The sequence below is a fragment of the Lepisma saccharinum genome, chromosome 14 (genome assembly GCF_977018435.1).
Source record: "Lepisma saccharinum chromosome 14, izLepSacc3.1, whole genome shotgun sequence".
NCBI lineage: Eukaryota > Metazoa > Arthropoda > Insecta > Zygentoma > Lepismatidae > Lepisma > Lepisma saccharinum.
In genome coordinates this window covers 72,674,337-72,699,577 of record NC_139242.1, presented here as the reverse complement: position 1 = coordinate 72,699,577, position 25,241 = coordinate 72,674,337, and the positions used below count along the sequence as shown (strand labels likewise).

General features: G+C 35.8%; 1 protein-coding gene across 5 annotated transcripts in view; it reads right to left on the bottom strand.

Annotated features, from left to right (window-relative positions):
• Positions 1-25,241, bottom strand: part of Pkc53E (Protein C kinase 53E) — a 524,230-nt gene that overhangs the window by 16,370 nt on the left and 482,619 nt on the right. For 3 of the 5 annotated variants that reach the window (XM_083135901.1, XM_083135902.1, XM_083135903.1), the window contains one exon: positions 10,214-11,028. The exons of the other annotated variants lie outside the window; for them this stretch is intronic. In XM_083135901.1, coding sequence (XP_082992027.1) covers positions 10,837-11,028 — 192 coding nt within the window. In that variant the 3' untranslated portion in view covers positions 10,214-10,836. Of the gene's footprint in view, positions 1-10,213; positions 11,029-25,241 lie in introns of those variants that run through there. 5 annotated transcript variants of the gene reach the window in all.

Below are 25,241 nucleotides of genomic sequence, written 5' to 3'. Positions count from 1 at the left end.
TTGCTACTTATGATACAATGCATGAAATATAAGTCACCAAATTTACTTTTCGTCAATTCCAATAGGCAATTAAAAGCGATCACAGTACAATTATTTTTGCCTATTACAATATGATCTAAGTCCTTTTTTTGGTTGTTCAATAAATATTCAATTCTATGTCTATTTAACAATAATTTCCTTGCCAGGGCTGTTTGTTTTACACAAATTTTGGGGATCTTTCATAATGAATATATGTTGTTATATATCTATTCTTTTACCATTTTTACCTATTCATGTAATAATAACAATGCAATATTAATTAATTTACATATTTAATTGAATAGGATCATCCTAATTACATTATATTTATCATTATCATTATTTTTATTATTATTGAGACACTTGGTCGGACCCCCCCCCCCCATGAAATATATTTCTAGATACGTGCCTGTCACATTGGTATGCTTCCTTCTAGGCTCAGAGTTCAGCCTTAGGTGAAAAAAGGAAGCGAAGATGATTTTGTGGAAAGTGTTTGTTTGTTTCGTTCGAGCGTTTTGAGATGTGGTTCGTCGACATTCTACCCAAACTGCAACCAAATAGCGTAATTGTCATGGATAATCCGTATCATTCTGTTCGCAATGAGAATATACCGATCAATGCTTTGAGAAAAAAGTTTATCAAGAGTGGCTTTCGTGGAAGACTGGTAAAAACAAAGTTTACTTTATATCAGTACTTTGTTTATTACACGTATTCAAAACATTAAAAGTCCGTTAGTTTCTCAGTCCAAATATATTTATAAACTTTGTAATTTGTTTATCCTTTCGTGTTCATATTTTGTTAGCGCCAAGCATTGACATTTCTCCGCATGAAGGTCAGCTGCACACAAGAAGTTCCGCTCTTCCTGTGTGCTTTCTCTGCAGACTCTGAGACGCGAATGTGACAGAATTTTTCATGCTTGGCGCAGAGTGATACATCAAGTTGTAGTGTGGTCCCAGCTGACATCACTGTCAAGTTAGGTTGTACCTTAGTATAGGTGCAGTTGTTGTATGAAATTAAGCCAGATGTCAAGCAGAAAAGACATTATTTTCCATTGTCATTCTGCGAAAGATTTACATTACCCCTCTAGACTTCTTACTTTGGGGGTACGAGTGTATTCTGGCCGAAAGATAAATGACCTACAAGAACTGTAGGACAGTATTCGGAAAACTCTTGCCTCTGTAACCCCTCAGATGCTACAGAACACATGAAGGGAGATTGAATACAGGTTAGACATTCTCCATTCAACAAACTGAGCTCATGGGGAACTGTAACTGCTACCAATAAAGCTTTTTGAGTTTGCCTTCAAAATGTATGGTTTTGTTTCTAGCTACTCCTTACCGTATTAAAATAACACACTTTTAAAAACTGTCAGTCCCATTCCAGACACCCTGTATTTTTTGGCACTTTGTATTAGGAGAAAAATTGAATTTTATCACCAACATCATATACTATTTTGCGTTTCTTATCACATGATAAAATTATAATGACAAAAAATTAAACATTAATATTTTAATTACTGTGCAAGGAATATGCATGTATTTTGATCTAAATTTTCACTGCCATTGTAAGGTTGTAATATCAATCTTTCACTCCACATTATTTCAAATTGGTGAAGGATAAAAAATTTTGGGGGGAGTGGCATCAGTTCTTTCCCATTACTAAAATTTCTCTCCTACAAATGTTTTCCTTCCATTCAATTGAAATTCTAGTTTCATTAAAGTTCCATTGGGTGGATGGAAGCATTGGCCATTGGAATTAGTAAAAAAAACTAAAAAAACAGATTTGCAGATAATGTATGGGTTGGCCACTTCTGTAATGATTAATGCAACATTTGATCTATGTTTTATACATTCAGTAGTGATCATACATTAAACAGTTTCTCAACTGGGAACTTGGTCTCCTCAATGGTATTTCCATCACCTTGTAATCAAGGGGTCCTGAGTTCAATACCTGGAGAAAATCTAAAATAATTATAAATATATTAATATTATATATATATAATATATATATATATAATATATAATATATATTAATATTATATATAATATATATATATAATAATTATTAGCAATTTGTGAAAACAAGGGACATATTATCATATTATCTAATCCGATTTCAGTGGAATGAGAAAACCACACAAACAAATAATACATATCACTTGAACATTATCTCATCACATAGTATACATTATGCAACACATCATAGGTTTGTAAAACAATTGTTCATATTTGCTATCAAAAAGTGTTACCAGTTTTATATGTTACTCAAGAAGCTTCAATATCACAGGACACAGAACCTCATTTTCATTATAAATAATTCCAATATTGAGAAAATTTTAAAGGGGGGTCAAGTAAATTTTGTGACACAGACACATGCTAGTTTGTTCCTTATAAATACGCTATTATTTCTTTGTAGAAAAAAAGGTTTCCAAAAATTTTAATATGTATGCATATATGCAGATATTTAACATGTTCATTAGTGTTTGAGCAAGTAGAGAAGTATGTACTTTAAAGTTAAAAATACTAACTGAATAAAACATTCAATTTCAACATCGAATACAAACTAAAATAAATCTAACAGTAAGTACACAGAGGTACATTTAACACACAAGTTTTGTACTCTCATCAAAATTATTACCTTATGATTTACTCTAGTTTATAAAATTGAAATAGTCTGAAGCCCTGGTCATAAATCAAGTTCATTTCCAGAATACGGCAGATAACCTTTAAATAATATGTGATCATAAATAACATGTTTTAGACATAAATGTTTTGCTTTGATTCAATAACAGCATGTATATGTGAACAAATCAAATATATTATGAGAAATGTCATGAAGATGTATTGAAAATTAAAGAATATATTCACTTTTTTGTGACTTGTGCTAATATGCAAATAAAACTTGAGTGGGTAGATCAAGTTGCCATTCTTTCCGATTGTGCACCTTGCTTGTTAAATTCTCGTGTAGCAAAATGGTTAGTGCTCACGTCTTTGGTCCCCATTGAGAATTCCAAAATTTTCTGTGTTCACGCAGTGGGGACAATTGGGGAGCTATTTAAAACCAATAGCAGTGGACTTCAGTTTTGATGGGATCCAATGAACCACCCAATCAAAAGCTGCTTGTCAAGCTCTGGTTCTCAATGAGCCGTTGTGCCATGAAATTTAGCTTTTTTTGTACCATTGGTTGTTACTCATTACTGTTAAAATCAAGGGGAAATAAAGCAGCATAAATGTTTGAGCATTGCTAAAAATACTTTTATATTGGTTTATTTTGTATTGAATTAACAGTAATTGTATTGTTTGTCATCTAACACCATGCTTAGAGAGAAATTACTAAGAGGTGCAGATTTAAATGCCTGTTAATCTCATCCATGATTTGATAAAAGGGAACACATTTAGTATTCTGGATATCGCAATAACAGGCATTTGCAAAGTTATTTTTCCTTTTTAGCAAACTGTTAAAACACATAATTATGCTATTAAACTGTCTATGCTTTGACTACCATGGAACTCAATCTGTTCAAGGGTAGTCAAGTCTGACAATATGAGGACTGGAAACAATGCCTATCATGTTGATAATGATGTCTAGTTTTGATGAGATGGTTCTTGGAAACCACAACACACAGTTACACACCACACACAATTGCTTCAAAAGAAGAAGAATTGATATATTTTGGAGGACACAATGTGGTTGCCAGGATTTTCCTTTCTTAGGTATTTACACAAGTTGTATGTATCGGTGCAAAGGCAAAAGAAAACTAATATGATTTAGCAGATGTCAGCTTCCATAGCAAAGTGAAAAATCATTCAAAAAGACTCATCGTAGAACTTTAAAACATCTAATTTGTCTGTACTGTGCAAGGTGTAATTTTTAAACCTGGAAACTCTCCTCCTATATATTTATAACCTCACGAGATTAAAAAAAAATCTTATGACTAGGGATTCAGATATATCATCTCTAAATAACTAAATTTCATCTGGTTATAATTGAACATTCAGTATCTTTGAAACAATTTTACAAATATAAAATATGCACAACAGAACTAGAGAATTCACAGACTTCCAGTGTAATCAGATCATTAAAAAAAAAGTACTGCAAGTTAAAAACAAATATATATCAACTTCAATACTTTTCAAATATTTGTACAGATTAAATCTCATTCACAACATAAACTGAAGTCAGACCTAGATTTATATATGTGGGGGCCTGGAGCTAACAATACTGTGAGATTCCTTTTATATATAACTTTCAGGCCAAGTTATGTCAGATGGCTCATTATATGTATTTTTACATTTTTATCACATTTTAAATATAACATTATTCTCATTCGTGGTCTTTTTAAAAACAGTTTTTTAGAAGTGGAGATCTCTTTACAGATGGAGAACCAGGGCTGCAGCCCCTGGCTGAAGGAATGATTTTTCATAAATAAGAACAGAAATTATAGTTCCAGGAATTCAAACACATTTCATGCATTTTAGATTTAATGAATTCAACCACTGAAAATGCATGAATTGTGATGATATTTTAACAAAAATAATTACAAAAATGTCATTTTTATGACATTTGTATTGCATACATTGCAAAGGTATAGAATGTAATATTAGCAGGGAATAGTGATAAAATTTTCTAATATCACAAGTAGAATAGAAAATATTTATAAATATTAAAAATTCCTCACACCCAGTTTAGTTTGTAAAGCTGTTAAAAAAACACAAAAGAAGTGCCGGTATTTTAAAATGCATATGTTATTGTTATAAACGAAGAATAGAATTAATTCAGGTTTCAGATACACTTTTATAACCACACAATGTGCAAACGTAATTGACTATAAAAAACATGAAACCAATTCATTTTTAAAGTTGGGTTTATGAAGAAATACCATTAAAGCACACTTTTTTTTTGTTGTTTACATTGACCTGCTAAGCAATAAATAATTTCTACAAATATGGAATTATGTACCGCTGAATATTCTATGCAACTGACATCACAGAAGTGCTTTGTTGAGTTGTGTTGACATTGTCAACTAGCAGGGAATGGGGGTAAGAGAGGAATATCCTTGAGACTAGACAAATTGTACAATGTCATGGTTATAGAATTGTACGCTGTTTCTTTTCCTATCACACACATATACAAATAAGATATTTACTGAATTTATAATGCTATTCAAATTAATACTGTACACCCATCATAAAAAGATACATAACTTTGTTTATTCTTAGTAGTATAAAACAATTACAAATCTACAATAAAATTTACATTGAAGAACAGAATATCTGCATGTCAATTCTCTTTTCTGAAGCAAATTCATTTTTCAAAATATGTGCTAAATCATTTGGATGCGCAATAATACTAGTCAAAAGACAAAAAATGTTCATAATTTGATGACAGTCATACAAGGAAGTTTGTACTGGAAGTCTAATCTAGTACATCATATACTTAAGAGACAAATTTACTACTTTTTAAAGACAAAATTCAAAGTTTAACATTGTCCAATTATGCGATGACCATCTCATGTAGAAAGAAGTACGTTAATTAATAGGATTGAGCTGACATCACTTTAAGGTAATACCAATGCTGATTTTTTAGATTCCCACCAATAATGGTACTTTAACATTGTAACAACTTAAAGAATACTTATAAATGATAACACATATGTAAATATTCTATTGCAACTATACCATATCAATCTACACAAGTTTTGGCTTAAAATATTTGTAGATTCAGTTATGAGGTAATCAGAATATTGAAATGGCTGTCATTTTATCATGAAATCCATTTTTGCTGTACAATTTCAGTGCATTTTCTTTCAGGATATTTAGATTGCAAGAACTGATATTATCTGATGAGAATATCATCGATATCATGTCATCACATCATGCTGTCTCCTCAGCGTTGGTATCAATACATGTTGGCATTTTGTAAACAATAATTAAGATCTGTATGACAAAATAAGATAAAAGCATCCTTCAGAAACTTCAGTAAATAATAATGCATCAATATTAATACTTGATAAAAAGAATTAACTATAGCTTTTCTAAATGTTAAGAACATTTATCACAGCTTTCTCTTGCCATTTTGTTTTTAAGAAAATGCATTAGCTTCAACTAGAACAGACATGCAGAACTTATATTCAAATTATAATTAACATTGGCAACATTAAAAACATCAGTAACTATTATAAAGATTTAAGAGTCTATGAAAATACAAGTATATATAAATGTATGTGTATATATATATTTATTTATATAGAAGTTCAATAGACAGGCACAGAGATTGCTTGTGGTAGTAACTTTAGGAATATATGTATACATATTTATGTTAATAAAAATGTACACCATAGTTGTAGGAAAATTATAGGGAACATACAGACTTTTCATGCTACAATTCTTCATAGACCTTCTTATGTTTAGTACCATAGTTCTCACTGTTGCAGTAGAAGTAAGAATACTTATTGCATAAATTTTGCAATTCCTTTGCAAGAAACAACTTATCGTAGCCAAGGTGAATAGAAGACTAATTTAATAGAAAATTGTTGACAAATTGAAGTTTATAGTCTTCATGAAAGTCAACATTTTTAAATATCATTGTCAGGACTGGATTTACCTCTTTGCTGCCCCAAGGCCAAACAAGCTCTGCCGCCCCCCATACCATTTATCAAGAATGAAAAAAAAAATCATTATTTTCTGTATTACTATTTTTACTATTAACGGCATGCAGTATTAATTAAATTATAGTTACATACAAATATGTAACAAAGCGATATCACAAATTATATAAATTACATTTTAACATTTATCTTGTTTTTCAGAGAAGACTTATTTTTACTTCATTTAAGTGATATGACAGAACACACACTGGGCTCATCAATGGCACTTTCCTCACTTTTTTCCCCGATTACATTTCTGTATAAAAAAATAACAGATTTTCGGAACCTTCTTCAGAAATGAATAGTACAATGCGAAACCCTTTTAATAATGCTTGCGCCAACAGTTTAATTCCCAACAATTCAACACGAATCGCATGCAGCCAATGCTGGCAGTAACAAGGAACGGCGTTCCTGGAATGCAGCCAAGCCGGTGTTGTCTTTCAAAAGCAAGCGGCAGGCTCCACGTTCTTGCCGCAATCGCCGACCGGCTCAGCACAATACTGTACATTCGAAACAACAACGTTGGTAATTAAAACAACAAATTAGTAAACTAGTTCCGAGCCTGCTAACCTCTCTCTCTTCAGAAATATTCTTTGTTAACTTATATTTACAATATTTACAATCCGAGAATTAGGTATTAATTATAAATTTAAAAACAAACAATCATGCTGCCCCTACCGAAGTGCCACTCTAGGCCCAGGCCTATTGGGAAATCCGGGCCTGATCATTGTAGGTAAACATTTCATAATGGGCAGATAAAGCTTTTATGGGTGCCAGGATTTTATTGTTAGTAGTGGTTGCAATGATGCAATTATGGAAATAGAGAATTCATAGCCAACTGTTTGAAATAACATGCAACCAGATGGAAACAATGGTCAAAAAATTCCTGAAATCATAGCATCAGAACTTACAGAATCATAAACTTCAAAAGATTTTGGTTGAGGTTCTGTAATCAAAACTAAAATTAGAAAGAAAAATTTGTAACACAGTTGCAACAACTAACGGTATAGTGTAGTATGCCATTGGTAATTTCAAATTACATCCTGCACCAAACACTTCGACAGTTTTCTTAGTTACAAAACCTTATGGCATATTTAATGGTGGGGAGAAGGAGCTTCAGCTGTCCCACTTGTTCTGGAACAAAAGATTATGATCTAAAAATTCTTAGCTTGTTAAGTTCGCTCTGCCATAACTGAATATTTAGCACTCCTAGATTTGATCTCTGGCAGGAGTGCCAAAATATTAACATTAAACTAGCATCATGAGGACAATAGGGTATTTGAAAGCAGAAGTGGCAGATGGTTTAGAAAGTCAAAAAAAGACCAGCAATCCCAGGCAACCAGAACCATTGGGCCACAGTTTTTACGTAGGAAAGTTTGGTTTTGGTTGGTTGGTTGGTTGGCAAATTGAAGTAGGTCTTACTTCGAGCCAATGGTTGTTGCCAACACTTAACCAACCATGGAAATACAAGTCAAAATCAGTTTTAAAAACAACTTTCAAGAGTATGTTGTAAATTCTATTGTGTAAAATAAATTATGTGTGATAGTGTTTCTTTCTGAACATTTCAGTCACAGCACATACTGGAAATGTAATATTTTGTTAATGAAAGTAGACGCTATTCTTAACTTGTAGTCTGTAACAAGTCCTTGGATGAAAGATGTGTTGGAATTGCTTATTGTTTGTCTCTTTAGCTGTAGTAGAACAAGAACATTCTTACAGGTATTATTGTGAAGGTGGTTAAGCAATGTTATGTGGACTAAATTTCATGAAGGGTGGAAAATTAATTAAACTCCAGAAGGTTCTTGTGGTACCACTTGAAGGTACGGTGCCTTGAAAACAATGATACCATGTGACTGAGAAAGTGCTGTGCATTTCTTTTTTCAATAAATTATATATATATCATAACACAAACCTATGTATACTTTAGTTTTCAGTACATTGGCCCAATGTTTGAACCACGGCTAAAATTACCATTGCCCAAAAGGTATGTTCCTATGTTTGGTCAACCATTTTTAGTACAGTTGGGCCAACCACTTTTGGTTACTTCGGATGGGTCTCAATGGGCTGACCTTATGTCACCCAAAGGAAAGCTCTTGGTCACACCTTGGCCCTTAAAGGTCTGCTATGGCACAAAGTATAAGTTTTGGTGTTATTTCATCAAAACAGCCAGCCCAGTATTACAAATATTCCAAGATTACACTGCAATGCAAATGAATAATGTCGACTTAGGGTATGGATTAATCAGCACCATCAAAAACAAAAAGTATATATATACAAGAGATGGCCATTTGCAACTATATTTTTTTCTAAGTTAAATGGTGGTACCACAATATGATCATATGTCCAGGAGAACATGGCACCCGTGGTATGTGGACATGTCACTAGATGGCAATGTGATGAATGGTTATTGTATACAGAGAGCACTGGTACTCATTGTTGAGTCAACCACCGTGCCACGGCGTGAACAATATTTGTGTATAAAAATAGCAGTTCATCAGGGGAGAAACGCCAGAAAATGCCACAGGAAGCTAGTGGAAGCTGTAGGGAATTGGGGAATAGCGTTCTACTGTAGAATGCACCTCTTGTGTTCAAGTAATGCTCCTATGCTTTCAGACATGTGGCATGGTGTTTAAGAACGTTTGCTTGCTTCCCTGTGCTATACCTGATACACATAATCTGCATTGTTCATACATTTCACAATACCATACACTGCACCCTTGCATTTGTATATTTCAGATTTTCATGGTGGTCCCGCATTCTCGCCAAAATAAATAGTTGCCATGACTTATGCCCCAACCCTCGTGTAACTCCACCTCCTCCAAATACACTACTGCTGAAACCTATACAACAGTGAGTTCTATGAATCTTCTACAGTGTTAACGATGGTACTGAACACAAGGCAATAGGAGTTTAGGAAGAACAAAAAAAATATTTTAATATTTTCACACCATAGTTGTTGATAGCCACAGGGAAGCCTTGAGAATCTCACAGAATCCATAGCTAACTCTTACCTATGCAAATGTCAATGATCCAATTTGAAATTAGAACTTCTTGAGTATGTGAAAATAAGCCATATTGATATTTAGTATACTCCGTCCATTAAGTTAAACGTCCTCTTAAGACATGAAATAGTTATGTAAAATGGTCATAGCTAGATTTTCACAAAAAGGTCATTTTAAACAGGCAAGTATTGAAAATAGATGTGGTGTGTGTATACTGTGATAGTTAATACTAGAAATATACAGGGTGCCAAAAAAAGGTAACCAAACAATAATACAACTGTTCTACATTTCGGTTACCTTTTTTTTTGGGGTCATCCTGTACTTTCCACTACCACATATTGCCCTGTTGCTTTCAACAATGAAGAATATACATATTTTACATTAACCAGAATAGAAGTTTTTTTCAACATTTGAAAAAATACAGGTTATAAATTAGACAATGTATGTATCAATTTCAACATTTCTGTATATCAACAAAATACAACATTCATATGAAGCCAAAAAAAACAATTATTTCTAATGTATACATTTACAAGAAAATGTCTGAAACACACACATACAAAACAGTTCTACTGTACTTATATTTCAACATTCTTCTAAATGTTCCTTAACAAAAATGGAAGAAACACATGTGGTAGGTAATCACTATGTTCAAAGGTAGGTTTATGTATGCATAGAAATGCATTAATTACAAAGACGTTTATATACACACGCACATACACTATTAACACAGACAACTATGTAATAAGTCTTATATAAGTTACATTTGCTTCAGAGTAAGTCAGTATATGAAAAAGTAATATCTTAGGACACACAGCCAGCTTAATGCAATCACAAATGTATATACGGGGAGGTTACACTTTTTTATACAATGTTTAACAAGGGAATGTTCAAAATCTCTTTAACAGGAGTGTACAGGGAAGACCAAGCTTACTAGATTGGAAAAATCTGCCAAGTATTAAAAACACATAACAAGGAGGGAGCTACTGGAATGTAACTTGTACACACAATTGTTGAGGTAAAAAATAAGTCAACACATTCTTCAATAAATGAAGGGGGGAAAGGGCAACTCACTTTTAGAAGGTAAGATGACGGAAGTCAAAAACATTGAAGGCAACACCTAACAAGGGTACATATTTCCTTTATACACCAACCACTGCTAGCTCATTTTTAATTTGCTACAGGGAAGATAGTCTCCTCTGGTTTGATAGGTTCATAGAAAGGATTTGCCCAGCTAAAATCCTTAAACTCATCTCCGGATAAGCTACTTAAGACCATCACGCTGTACTTATCGGGAGGTGTAAGATCGGTCTTCGCATTGGTAAAAATTGGGTCAAAATTCTCAGCAGTCCTGGCATTTTTCTGAAGAAAAAAGAGCATGGAAAACGAACCTCTCAGTTTTCTCAAAAAACTAATAGCAACTAAGCTACAAGCTAAAAACAAAGCTAAAGAAAATTGTTCTAGCAATGAAAAACTAAGATTCATTATGTTAGTGAATAAATTATTTATTAAAAACATGCTATTTCACTAGTACTGTTTCTTTTGCTCACAGTACACAATTTCTGCATAATTGAAAATAATAGTAACAATGTAAAGAAAAATTAGTTATATAATTTTAGCTGAGCTGATATTCAACATTTATCACAGATACTTATCAATACATTCATGAGATTAATTCCATTGCAGAAATTGATTTAACAGTGTACTTTTCAAATGCTGCAATGGTAATATTACACAAATAAATCAAATTATAGCATGGAGGCCAGTTAATTTATATTAAAACATCAAACAAATTGCAATAGAAATGAAGCCAGATTTTTTTAGACTCTGAAAACTATCCCGAATAACATATCAAAATCCTAGAAAAATCTAAATATGGGAAAGCAGACATCTTGGATTTATTGTTGAAATCAGTAAAATGTGTAAGCTGATTTGTTTAATACAGTAAAACTTCGTTAATCTGGACTAATGGGGGATAAGTTGACCAGTTTGAGGCTGAATTAACTGAAATAACCTAAAAGAACAGTAGAAAGTGCATTAAAACTCAGTTTATAGCAACAAAACACGTTCATTATGGAGTAGTTAAAGGGCATAGGCCTAAATACACTATACAGTACAAAGTCTGCAGGAAACTGAATTCCATCAGTGGTTGACTGCCTTTTCTTTGGGAAGTTCTCTTATCGACTTCTAGCCACATTTAAAACCTTGCAGTCGTTTTTTTTTGGGGGGGGGTTTGCCTGTCTGGATTAAGCAAAGTCCGGCTTATCGGGGTTCGGATTAATGAGGTTTTACTGTACATATATATTTTGTTGAGCTTGTACAAAAAAGTGTTGAAATTACTGTGTTATTCATACTGTTGTTGTCATGATGTTAGTAATTTTCAACACTATCCTCGTATATTGCCATATTGGAGTTTCTACAGAATAGACTGATATTCACTGCAAGCAGGTGAACACTAAAAACTATGTCTTCTGCATGTGCCCCTCAACATACTATAATCTGCCATCTAATGATATCCAGCAGAGATGATACGGTTGGAGATGCCACTTTAATTTTCAATTTCACAAAAGGTCACTGGCATATGCAAGGGGCTACAGTACCTCCCAAAATATTGAGTTAAAATGAGAGCAGTAAAGAACCCAGGAAAAAACAACTCTGATAGCACTGAACCTTATGGCACGCTTGCTTGTAGCTTTCAAAGTCAGTTGGATATGGCAAGCTTGTGGTAGCTTGCTTGTAGCTTTCAAAGTCAGTTGGATATGGCAAGCTTGTGGTAGCTTGCTTGTAGCTTTCAAAGTCAGTTGGATATGGCAAGCTTGCGGTAGCTTGCTTGTAGCTTTCAAAGTCAGTTGGATATGGCAAGCTTGCGGTAGCTTGCTTGTAGCTTTCAAAGTCAGTTGGATATGGCAAGCTTGTGGTAGCTTGCTTGTAGCTTTCAAAGCCAATTGGATATGGCAAGCTTGAAATCAAGTGCCAGTTGGCTTTCACAAGCTTGTATCAAGCATGCAGACACCCCAGAGAAAACATTAGTCACCCCTACCATAGAAGGGGTCTACTTGGCTCCATATTCCCATCATATGCAGTTCTCTTCTCAATGTCTTCCGCAACTGGTTAGGAGCAATCCTCATTGATGGTTTGGAATACTTTCTGGTGACTTAGAAACCGATCTGCAGCTACAAAACATCCAACAAGGCAACAATCCCAGTCTGTCATGAGAATTTTTGGGGCACAGTTACAACCCCAATTTTAGGTTTCTTGCGAGGTACACCACTCCTTGTACACCCTCTGGATTGTCTGCTCTGATACACCTGCAAACTGGGCCACTTCATTCACTTTGTGTCCCGAACACAATGGCACCTTTTGGCCAGTCCGTCACGTCTGACTTGCAACACATTTCACAAACTGCTTGCACACGACTGAAGCTCATCTCTCGAGGTAACTGTGCAACCCTTATCACAGAGGTTGCTGCTCATTGGCCCACAGTAGGTTTCTCAGAATGTGATCTGTTGGGCTGGGAAAAGAATTGTTATGCTCTACCTGGGGGTGACATACTTTTTCTGGTGTGTGTGTACTTAGTTTGATTCAAGCCTTATGCCAGTTTGCAGCTTGCCATTATATGCTTGTAGCAAGCTTGTTCACTTTACATGAATTGAAACAAGCTTACTGTGCTATCTGGAAAAGTAGTACGAACAAAACAGAGGTTAAAAATGATAATTACAGAACATTATATAGAACACACTAGCGTATCGTACCCAAGAATGCAGTTATGTACATCCATTTCCCTCCAGAAAAAAGAATCCTGAACTTGGTGGTAGTCCCATAGCTTATAGACTTTACCAGTAGTTGATGATGGTGGAAGTGGTTGTGCTTGAACAGCTTGCACAATTCTTTTGTTAGTCACCATTCACTGAAACGTCTGTATTATGGATCATTCAAGGTATCAGGTGTCTTTTCTCCATATACAGAAACAATAGCTTTTTCTCCTGCAGTAATTATGTGTTCTTGGAGACTTATTGGGCTGTTTGATACTTTCATCTCTGCTGGAAATTTCTACTGTTTTCAGTAGACGTAATCTACTGTTATGAATTGTACTCTACTGTGAGTTTCGGAAATCTACTGAAACTCAATTGTTTCAAGTTCAGTAGGCCTACTATACATGTACAGTAGAAGAAATACAAGTGAAATATTCTCTTCACTATTACATGTAATATTGTATGTACAAGGGTCGTTCAAGGTTGACCGGGACTTTTATTTCTGCAGAGGAAATAGGTAGCAGAAGAAACACCAAACTATGTCAGTTTTTCAAAGTATTCTCCGTGCGCGCCGAGGCACCGTTGCCATCGTTCTGGCAGCTCCCGAATTCCTTTGGCATAGAAAGAACTTGGTTGTTGTCGTAGCCACTGGAGGACATCGCTCCGCAGTGCTTCATCTGTCGTGAATTTCTTCCCTCCCAGATGGTCTTTAAGGGGTGCAAACAAATGATAATCACTGGGGGCTAAATCCAGACTGTAGGGGGATGGGGCAGAACTTTCCAGTGCATGTTGGCCAGAGTTGTTGTTGTCACATTGGCCATGTGAGGGCGGGCATTGTCATGGAGAAGAATGACATTTCCAGACAACATCCCAGGTCTTTTCTTGCGAATGGACTTTCGTACAGCACCACTCAACAATGTGGAGTAATACCGGGCATTAATCGTGCTCCCTTTGTCCAGACAATCCACATGGATAACGCCCTTCATGTCCCAGAAGACACTTGCCATGATCTTTCCAGCGGACGGCTGCATTTTGCTTTTCTTGGGGGGCGGGGAACCTTTATGCTGCCACTCCATGCTGCGTCTTTTGGTCTCTGGGGTTGAATTGTGCAACCATGTTTCATCACACGTGATGATGGATTGCAACAATTCATCACCTTCTGCTCGAAACCGATTCAGAAGCTGTTCACAGACCATCCTGCGTGTCCACTTCTGATCGAATATCAGCTGGCGGGGAACCCACCTTGCACAGATTTTGCGGAAGCATAAGTGGTCGTGAATGATTGTCTCAACACACTGATATTCACCTCGGCAACAATATCCCGCACTGTTACTCGCCGGTTCTCAAGAATCATTTGCTCAACACGTGCGATATTCACTGGTGTGACTGCAGTCGGGCGAATGTGTCCATGCGCTTCATTTGTCACCAGCTCCCGTCCTTCACGAAACTGCTCACACCATTCATACACTCTTGTCCGCGACATCGTTTGTTCACCATACTGTGCTTGCAATCGTCTGAAAATCTCAGTAGGTTTCACTTTCTCCTTCACGAGAAATTTGATTACACACCGCTGCTCCACAGCCACAGACACACCGCTTGCCGCCATGTTCGCTGCAACTGCTGCGCATGCACGAAATACGTCATGCCGGGCGTAAGTTACTCGCGAAGGAATACATTACGTCAGCTGCATGTTTCATCATGATCTGGCTATTCATCGACTTTTTAGGTACGAAAATCCCGGTCAACCTTGAACGACCCTTGTAGTATGTGTAGTTTAACATGTTGGCTGTAAATATAACGTTTCATTCCTCCTGATTTACATGGGCATCGCCAGAAATTTTTGCAAGGGGGGTCGGGCAAATGATAAAAAGTTGAATAGCAGAAAAAATAACAATGAGTATTATTACCACGGCTATAAATGTCATTATACAATAATAAATATTATAAACTAATAAAAACAATTTCATTCGAAATAATAATAATTATTATTATTATTATATAAATGTGGAGACTCGATCCACCAAACAAGTGAATACCAGCACAACTATTTGTCATTATTTCTTTCACATTTTATGCAGTTAGTATCTCAAATGCATTTTCATAGCACGTCTCATTCAAGAAAAGGCTTTAAATGTAAGGGGGAATTTCTTTTTCATAAAGTTTGTTGTGTGACCTTTCGCCTACAACTGTGATTATTAGAATTTTGAAAACTGTGAAAACATTTGTTCTTTGAATGAAATGATAGAATATAACCTTGTTTCCATATTTTTCAACTCAGTTGTTTCCATCCAATGCATTTTTACTTTGATTATTCTGTTCGAATACTAACTAAATGAACATGATTTCTGTTCTTAATAAAAGTAATGAACTTTCGACATTTTTGTATCTTCTAATGAACGATGTCAATTTCCAGGGGGGTCCACCCATCCGTTCGACCCACCCTCCCGACACCCATCCTGATTTACAATTTGTAGATGTTTCAAAACACCTATAGATCTCCTGAAAACGGTTCAGTAGAGAAACTAAAAGTGAAAATAACTTCTTCAGTATTATATTTAATATGTATGTAGTGCTTTTAGCTTAAAATATTGGCTGTAAATATTACATTTCATTCATCCTTATTAACAATTTTTATTTATATCTCCTTGAAAATCTCAACACAGTAGATGTTTCAAAACACCTATAGATCTACTGAAAACAGTGAATAGATTTTTCAGCAGGGTGAGCATAAATAAAATATCTTCATTAGACCTTTACCATTACCAATCCTAAACAACTTAAATGTGATATCACAGCACAAAATGATGAATAAACAACAAGGCATTGCTTACAGTAATCCTAATTAAGACTTCATAGCTTGTATTTTCAGATCTTGGCTGCACTGCTCTTTGGCTCTCGTAAAGGTGTTGTTTATTGTTTAACATAGAAACAAAGGAGTATCAGCATATCAGTGTCTTCTGCGATGACGACATCTTTTTATTCACATTCATGAACTGTTGTCTGGATGATCAGAAGGTGTTTCTCCATGCACACAAATTGTCTGACATCAAGAATGGGCTTCTCTCTATTAAAAATGTCGAGATTTTTCCTGTTGTCTACCTAGTGTATGAAGCTTCTTGAATTGTTCCCTGGTGTGATACAAGACATTAAAAAAACTCTTCCATGACATTGTTAACATCTGTTCAATACAATTGTGGATTGAACTCAAACCTGTCATTGTGGTTCTGTCTTTCCCGTTATCTGGTTAATTGTCCAGTTCATTTGATACTTCTCATCAACGAAAAGACCACTGGTAAGACCTGCCAATGTTTAATACTATGATGAACAACATGTAGACCTTCTTAGAATATGTTGAATAAGACTGGTTGCGACTCCTTAATCTGTTGCATGTTTTGAATGTGTACAGACATTGCCATTGTGCATACATTGTGTCCTGTTGCGTTAAAGTATGGCAGGGTTTCTTTTAGAGCTAGCAATTGTAGATTCCATTTCCCATCTATCTCTACTCTGACATACTTTTTTAAAACATCAACCACTACCATGTACTGATCCCATAATCTAGAACTAATAATTCTACTGACCACCTTGTACTTGTTCTTGATATAGTATATTTTACATCTAATATTATGAAGCATAACTCATCATCACTCGTGCCTCCTCCAGACATCACATTCTCATATGGGGTGTAAAGGGTGACCTTCCACGTAGTACACCCAACTGTCAACCTCACTTCCACATAGTACACCCAACTGTCAACCTCTCTTCCACATAGTACACCCAACTGTCCACCTCTCTTCCACGTAGTACACCCAACTGTCAACCTCTCTTCCACGTAGTACACCCAACTGTCAAAACCTCTCTTCCACGTAGTACACCCAACTGTCAAAACCTCTCTTCCACTTAGTACACCCAACTGTCAAAACCTCTCTTCCACTTAGTACACCCAACTGTCAAAACCTCTCTTCCACGTAGTGCACCCAACTGTCAAAACCTCTCTTCCACGTAGTGCACCCAACTGTCAAAACCTCACTTCCACGTAGTGCACCCAACTGTCAAAACCTCTCTTCCACGTAGTGCACCCAACTGTCAATACCTCTATTCCACGTAGTGCACCCAACTGTCAATACCTCTCTTCCACGTAGTACACCCAACTGTCAAAACCTCTCTTCCACGTAGTACACCCAACTGTCAATACCTCTCTTCCACGTAGTACACCCAACTGTCAAAACCTCTCTTCCACGTAGTACACCCAACTGTCAAAACCTCTCTTCCACGTAGTACACCCAACTGTCAAAACCTCTCTTCCACGTAGTACACCCAACTGTCAACCTCACTTCCACCTAGTACACCCAACTGTCAACCTCACTTCCACGTAGCACACCCAACTGTCAAAACCTCTCTTCCACGTAGCACACCCAACTGTCAAAACCTCTCTTCCACGTAGCACACCCAACTGTCAAAACCTCTCTTCCACGTAGCACACCCAACTGGCAAAACCTCTCTTCCTCATAGCACACCCAACTGTCAAAACCTCTCTTCCACGTAGCACACCCAACTGTCAAAACCTCTCTTCCACGTAGCACACCCAACTGTCAACCTCACTTCCACGTAGCACACCCAACTGTCAACCTCACTTCCACGTAGCACACCCAACTGTCAACCTCACTTCCACGTAGTACACCCAACTGTCAACCTCACTTCCACATAGTACACCCAACTGTCAACCTCACTTCCACATAGTACACCCAACTGTCAACCTCACTTCCACATAGTACACCCAACTGTCAACCTCACTTCCACATAGTACACCCAACTGTCAACCTCACTTCCACATAGTACACCCAACTGTCAACCTCACTTCCACATAGTACACCCAACTGTCAACCTCACTTCCACATAGTACACCCTGGACTGCATTTTGCAGACAAAAGAGGCTCTGGACAGTATAATTCTGTGTGTTGTCCTGTTTTCTTGTCCTTGTGTGTGCTGAGTGCCCATTTACAGCCTCAGCTTTTAACGAAAGTCAGAATGTTTTAAGATTTTATTTATGCAACGTTAGAGTTGTTATTTGTTACAGTAAGGGGCTGGACCACGTATAATGTGACGGGTGCAAAATACCCTAAGTGCTGATGCACCCAAAATTTTAATATCAAATTCAAAAACATTGTCATATGTATATATTTAGCACTGATAGATCCTGCATGGTTTTAGAAGTGATATTGAGCGGGGCCATGCAGAGCGTGTCCGTGGCGACCAGCCTATGGCAGGAGTGCAACATTGTATAGGTAGGAAACTGCAGCACACAAGTTAAACGCTGTGTCCATTAAAACTCGCCACTTTAAGGTTCTGACCGTCCAAGTCCCATAAATTTCCGTCACCTACAGCTGGAGTTATTGTTTCTCGAAGAAACACTGGGAAACAACACATCTCAACACACACACAGACAAATGCCCTTTCATTTTCCTTCAGTCTTTTTATTTATCTTTTTGTTGCCACCATGTTGACAGCCGAGTTGTGTCGTCTTAGGAAAACAATGGGTGTTAAATTTGTCTCAATATACACAACAACTCTTCATTGTCGTGGGCATTCTCAAAGATTGTGAGTGAGTGAGTTTGAGTTCTAATATGCTCCAGAGATATGATATTCTCATCCTGTGTAGAAATATTCACTATTTTATTTCACTGTACTCATATATACTGTGTATACATTATAAAAAGAAATAGTTAATATTGGACAGAGCGAATTCTGTTTTCTTCCCCTTCTGCTAGCAGTTAGTTTGGCAACAGCGCAATAACACTGGCTGCGTATTGGCTGAACTCATGTTCCTTCTAAAAGTGCACACAGTATAATGATAAAGGCATCATCTACCACTATGTCCTCTTCTGGTTCTTGTTAGTACATCCCCACTGATTCTCAAAAATCTCATCTCATTATGTTGAACAACTTCTTTAACACTAGAACGATGGGAGTAGTCATTTTGTCAGGTGTAGACCAACCATGGGCAATAGCACAATGGATGGACTTGCCTTTATAAATCATGTGTCTAAAACCAGACCATCCTGGTCTTTGGAATATTTCAGCACTTCTAACATACCCAAGTGTATGTCGGTAGTTGCATAGTCATTTAGTTCTAAAAACTAACACCTTGAACTTAATTTCATGAAGTGATTTGGCTTTCTGATAATTTCTAATGTTTATTTTTGGAATTAATTTCTAAGGAACAACTCTAGATATAATCTTGCCTGGAGTTACTAATTCTTTCAAACACATACCATGGAAGGTGCTATGTCCATCAATTGTGTTAATGATGTGGTTTATGTTATCTACAACATACTGAAGAAACTGATCGAAATCTATCAAAGTTTGAAGTTGTTGATGTGCTCCCCTCATATTTTTGTCCTTCACTGTAGGCCAAAGATAAGTCATGCTGTTGTAACATATCAATTCAGAAAAAGACCAACAAATATATCAGGAGCCTTTTTCAAGCTTCTTACTGGAAAAATAGTTGCTCAAAAGTCTTGCAATTCTAGTTATTAACATTCCTGGTTCAAAAATCTTCATGTCATATATATTTGAAGCAAATAGGAGCCATATATCATTAATTTTGTGATTTATACTGATTTCAACAGATGACGGTCAATATGGGCAGCTTTCCAATACTTAAGATTTTTCTAGATTTTTGATATGTTGTTTAGAATAGTTTTCAGTCTAAAAACCTTACATCATTTCCATTACAATTTGATGTTTTTGCCCTTTTTAATTGCAAAATAACTGGCCTAACATACAGATAATAAGACTGGTGTTATCATGGAGTTTCTGCATCTTCCAATAGAGATAAATGTAGTTCAGATTGCACTTTTATATCTGTATTGCAGATGCAATAACTGCAAAATGCAGGGCAACTCTAAAGCCTCAAAGCTACTTTTATAACTTATTTGCTGTAAAACAGAAAAGATTTCCATGTTTTATACATTTCCATGTAAATGTATAAGTTTCTTGTGTAGAGACCCTTCCCCCCCCACACACAAAGACAGAAAATACAATGTTTAATTCACACATTAAGTTCAAATATCTTTGGAAGTACACAAAATGCACAATTTTCATTCATTCTGAATCAATAGTGTTTGTCAAGAGACGTTCAATTCTTAATCTGTGAAAATATTTCAAATTATAAAAAAATACATAAGCATATCCTAACACTCCAGAAATTTTTAAAATACTAAAAATATTTACAGTCAGTATCTGTGAGATGTAATAAGAATATCAGCTCAGGCTTCGTATATATATATATATATATATATATATATATATATATATATATATATATATATATATATATCTTCTAACATGTATAATTATTCAGAGAATTTTAATGGTTAATATTGTATCGGGAAAGGTGACATTAACTCAACCCTAACATAATCCTGTTGTTTATTGCACCTGATATAAATATCAGGTTGAAATGAAGGGTGTTCGAGATTGCGGAAGACGTTTATGCAGTATGTTTGAAAGTGTTCTTGGGAGCCATTGACCAAAACTAATGATTCTAGGCTCTCCTAAGATTAACACGCAGTTTGAAACATGGTTTGTTGAACAATGTTGTTTCTTTGTGGAAGTCAGGTACCCTTCTTCTTTCAAAAATAATAATTTAGCAAATTGGAAACAGTTTGAAATTGCATTTCATCAGAATGAAGCATCAGCATATTCTCAGATAAATTATTGTTTATCTGATAAAAGGCCATTTGCAAATTTTTGCACCACTTTATAACTGATGAATGGGCATAAACACAAGAGAGAATTTACTGAATAGTTTAGGTGGATTAAAAAAAACAAAAAAACTTTCAGCTGTGACATGCCAGAATTCATTGTTTCATTGTTTATATATAAGCAAAAAAAAAAAAAAAAGAGATTAGCAGTTATACCTCTTCATCATATAAGTAATGAAATGTGTGGAAAGTTACATGTCAGATTCCAGATGCGAACCATCCATACATGTAAGAACTGTCAAGTGTTCTAATTTCATGGGTACCTGGGGGAAACCCTGGGGGGTAAAGGCAGTCAGGGGCGTGATGCTGATCACATCACCCCCACTCACGACCGGATAAAGAAAGTGTGGGGCGTTACCCTCACACCCCCTATACGCCTTCATGGCATGGTGCTATGCACATGGGAACACTTTTACAATATAAGCCCTTGCAACCAAAGCCACACCAATTTATAATAATTATGGTATAATTACTATCAAGCATCTTTTCAATTGGCATTTTTGACATATTGCACAGATATCTCTGTCGGTCACATTCTCCTTTGAGTGTGTGTGTATTGGAGGGGGTGTAAGAAAGAAAGTGTGGGAATATGTGAAGGCATGTGGAAGAGAGAGGGTGAGTGTATGAGAAAGGAGCTAGTTAATCATGTTAGTTTTAATACTGAATCACTGGACCAAGATGCCTCCTTCTAGATGAAATGCAATTTTTTTCAACTAGCAACAAAAAATACGAGTGATGATTATGCAAGAGGTCAATAGAAATTCTCACTCCCATTATATGAAGTTTAACTATGATTTGATTGAATTGTTATTTTAAGTCCACTTTATGCACAGCAAGGCTAATCGGGACTTGACCTACAAAGTGGGATCCGAACCACTGCGCCACGTGCCTCCACTGGGTATCGAACCCGGGACCCGTTTATGAGTGAGGGGGAAATTCATTTTTTTGAATAATCACCCTTGTAATACAATCACTGTAAAATATTTATCACGTAACATTGTTGCATTTTCATTCAAAATTATGCATACACCAAGGCAACAATCCATGCAATTGCACTAAGAAAAAATAACGAAGTAAAAGTTTCTGATGCATACCAAGCATCCAAAAGCATACCTAAACAGTTAAAAGTAAGTTTTATAATATTATATATATGTACATAATACCAGCAGATCATGAAATGAATATTCTTAGCAATAAAAAACAATCTATATAAGAAGCATACATGCAGCTTTGAACTAGCAGAAGTTGGAAATCTGTTATTTTAGCAAATTCCTGATAATGCAGAACCCACTCAGTATCCAAGTGCTTGATTTATCTACAGACACTGTTATATTGTAATAATACTTTTAAGCATTAAATAATGCAATTTCAATGGGGACAATTTTACTTAAAAAATAAACCCTTCCTTTCCTCACCATGATCAAAGTGATCATTTTTGAAGTTAATATTATTGAAGATATAACTTTAAAATATACCTGCATTTTAATGTAAGCCTTTTGCAGTAATAATTTAATTACAAAGATGCGCCAGTACTAGATAAGAATTTCACAGTTGCAACATACAGTATAAGTGCACATCAGATGTTTAGAAAATTGTTTTTAAAAAATGTAAACATAAAAAATAATACCAAAATATTGCCTTCACAGTAGAACTTTGCATGTAACAGTCGCAACAAAAATAAATTTAGCTTGAAGTTAAAAGAAAAATTACTTATGTTGATTTGTTAATTTGCACAAAATTGTCATGAGGTGTTGGAAATCAAACAAAACTTGTTTTATGAGGAGCTTTAATAGAGACAAACAGCATCACTTTTCTAAGTTAATGACAATGATGAAGATGGAATAGAGCAGTATGTTAACCACTGTGCAACAGAGGCCTGCTTTTTAAGCCTGCAATATTATCAAAGCAATAAAGATAGATGTGCGACTGTCCCTATGGGTTCTCAGAAGCATTTGGACAAACACTGGACAAAGTTGTGTTGCAACATATATTTTTTTACTTCCAAGGTTTCTTGTCTTGACTACTAGGTTTCGAAGTAGCATGACTGGTTCAACCTGGTATAACACTTTGTAGACAGACCTCAATCTCTTAGGGGGACCAACAACTAGAAAAGCAGTAGAAAGTATGCAAAAATCCAACAAATAGGGTTAAAGTTCTGTGGTGAATCCTTGAACCCTGTTTAGTGTGAGGGAAGGGAGATGGGAAGAAGAAAGGCCCTACAATTCTTAGCTTGTGTTCTGATATGTACATTGGCTGGGCTAGAGCCTGCTGGTTAGCAAAATACACTGAATGTAGCACAAAGCAGAATTTGGTATTTGGTTTGGCAACATGCTCAATCGTATGGCAGAAGGCTCCAAGTTGTTGTTCCTTGTACATCCATACAGAATTCATCCTTACATTTCTTTGACTCAAACTTCTTTTCCGTTTACTCATAGTAATTACTTTAATTACTGGATAATTTTGATCACTAGCATATTAACAGAAAAGAAAGTGCATGCTTTTTGGTATTATACAAAATAAAAATATGTTATTGCAATTCCCCATGATTTATTTCAATGTAAAGTTCCATATGCAATAGAATAAGTGAGTAATGAAACAGCCTTGTGGAGCCTGAGTGTTCATTAAACTATACTGATGGTCTCAGCATATCCACCTGCTTGCAATTTGATTGGACTTAATTAAGTTAACACTAAAGTATGTATGTACTTAAAGATAACAGTATGATTGATTGTTAGATCGTGAGCCTTGGGAATGAATGCCTTATTTGTTTACAGATATGGTGGGTCTGATTTAACACTACCCTGCTGATACTGTAGGCAAAATTGTCAAAAATATTGTCAAGGTTCGCCACTGAACTGGTAATCTGATGAGAGCCCTGATTACTTGCACTTTCTGCATCAGACATCGCCAAGAGATCCATCTCCCTGGCCATGAAAAGTTTCCAAGAGTTACATGTGCCAACTGGGGATAAAAATGTCCTGTGGAGATGATAGGGCAGTTTTCCCCAGGTGTGCGAGAGCGTGCAGGAGGAGCAAGGACCATCTGGCTATTCTGAGGGGTACATGTATGTTAAAAAAAAAAAAAAAGCTTTAAAAACTGATAAATTGTTACATTACTGGTTGTTACAGGCAATTAGGAAAACTCAGTTCCCCGCAGTGCTTAGTATGGTGAGAAAGATCAGATGGACTTTTCCTATATCAATACTACAGGCAGCAGGTTGTTGCACACTGTCTGCAACACAAGCAAATTTGTGTTTCTTTATTTTTAACAGAGGCACTCCATGAAAGAGAAAAGCAGTTGCCAGAAAGATTCGAGAACATTTTCTTTTAATGTGAGAAGAGGATAACAACAGTATGCAAGAGAACGTCCATAAACATTCAGATGGTCAAAGGAACATTTTCAAATTACTGAATGCATGTATAGCTGCACTTCCCAAGTAAATTTAAGAATATGTAGCATCTGTAAATAGGAGTGCCCGAGTTTGTTCCCAAATTTACAAGGCATTTGCATATTTTTCCTACCAGTTCACATAACAAGTAGAACCAGCAACAATACCAATGGCTGCTAATGTGTTAAACACTGTCCGGAACCTAACACCCAGGCCCATTGTTACATGTATATGAGATTTCAAAAATAATTTCATAAAAATTTGAACAATTTCATATTATTTTGGAAAAAGACAAACCCTAACTGTAATATATCTTAAGGATGATAGGAATGTTACAAGATGGAGACATTTGTTTATCTTGGACAGCACAATGAGCATATGGTATGCAAATATTCAGAGAATATTCCATGAGCAAAATCTCATTTTACCTGTATCATTTATCCACTGGTGGTATCTAATCAGTGATGGCACCAGAAAAACCGAGTGGAATATTTTCTGGGAGGCAGCGACATTTGGAAAATTACTAAATATCAAACAAAAGATGTGCATGTGGATTAATGGGGAATTCAATTATTAAGTTTTGTTTTGTTCGGGGGCAGAACAGGAATAAACAGTTTGATCAGGGAGAGACTGACTCCCTCTGTCCCCCACTGGTGCCATAACTGTATT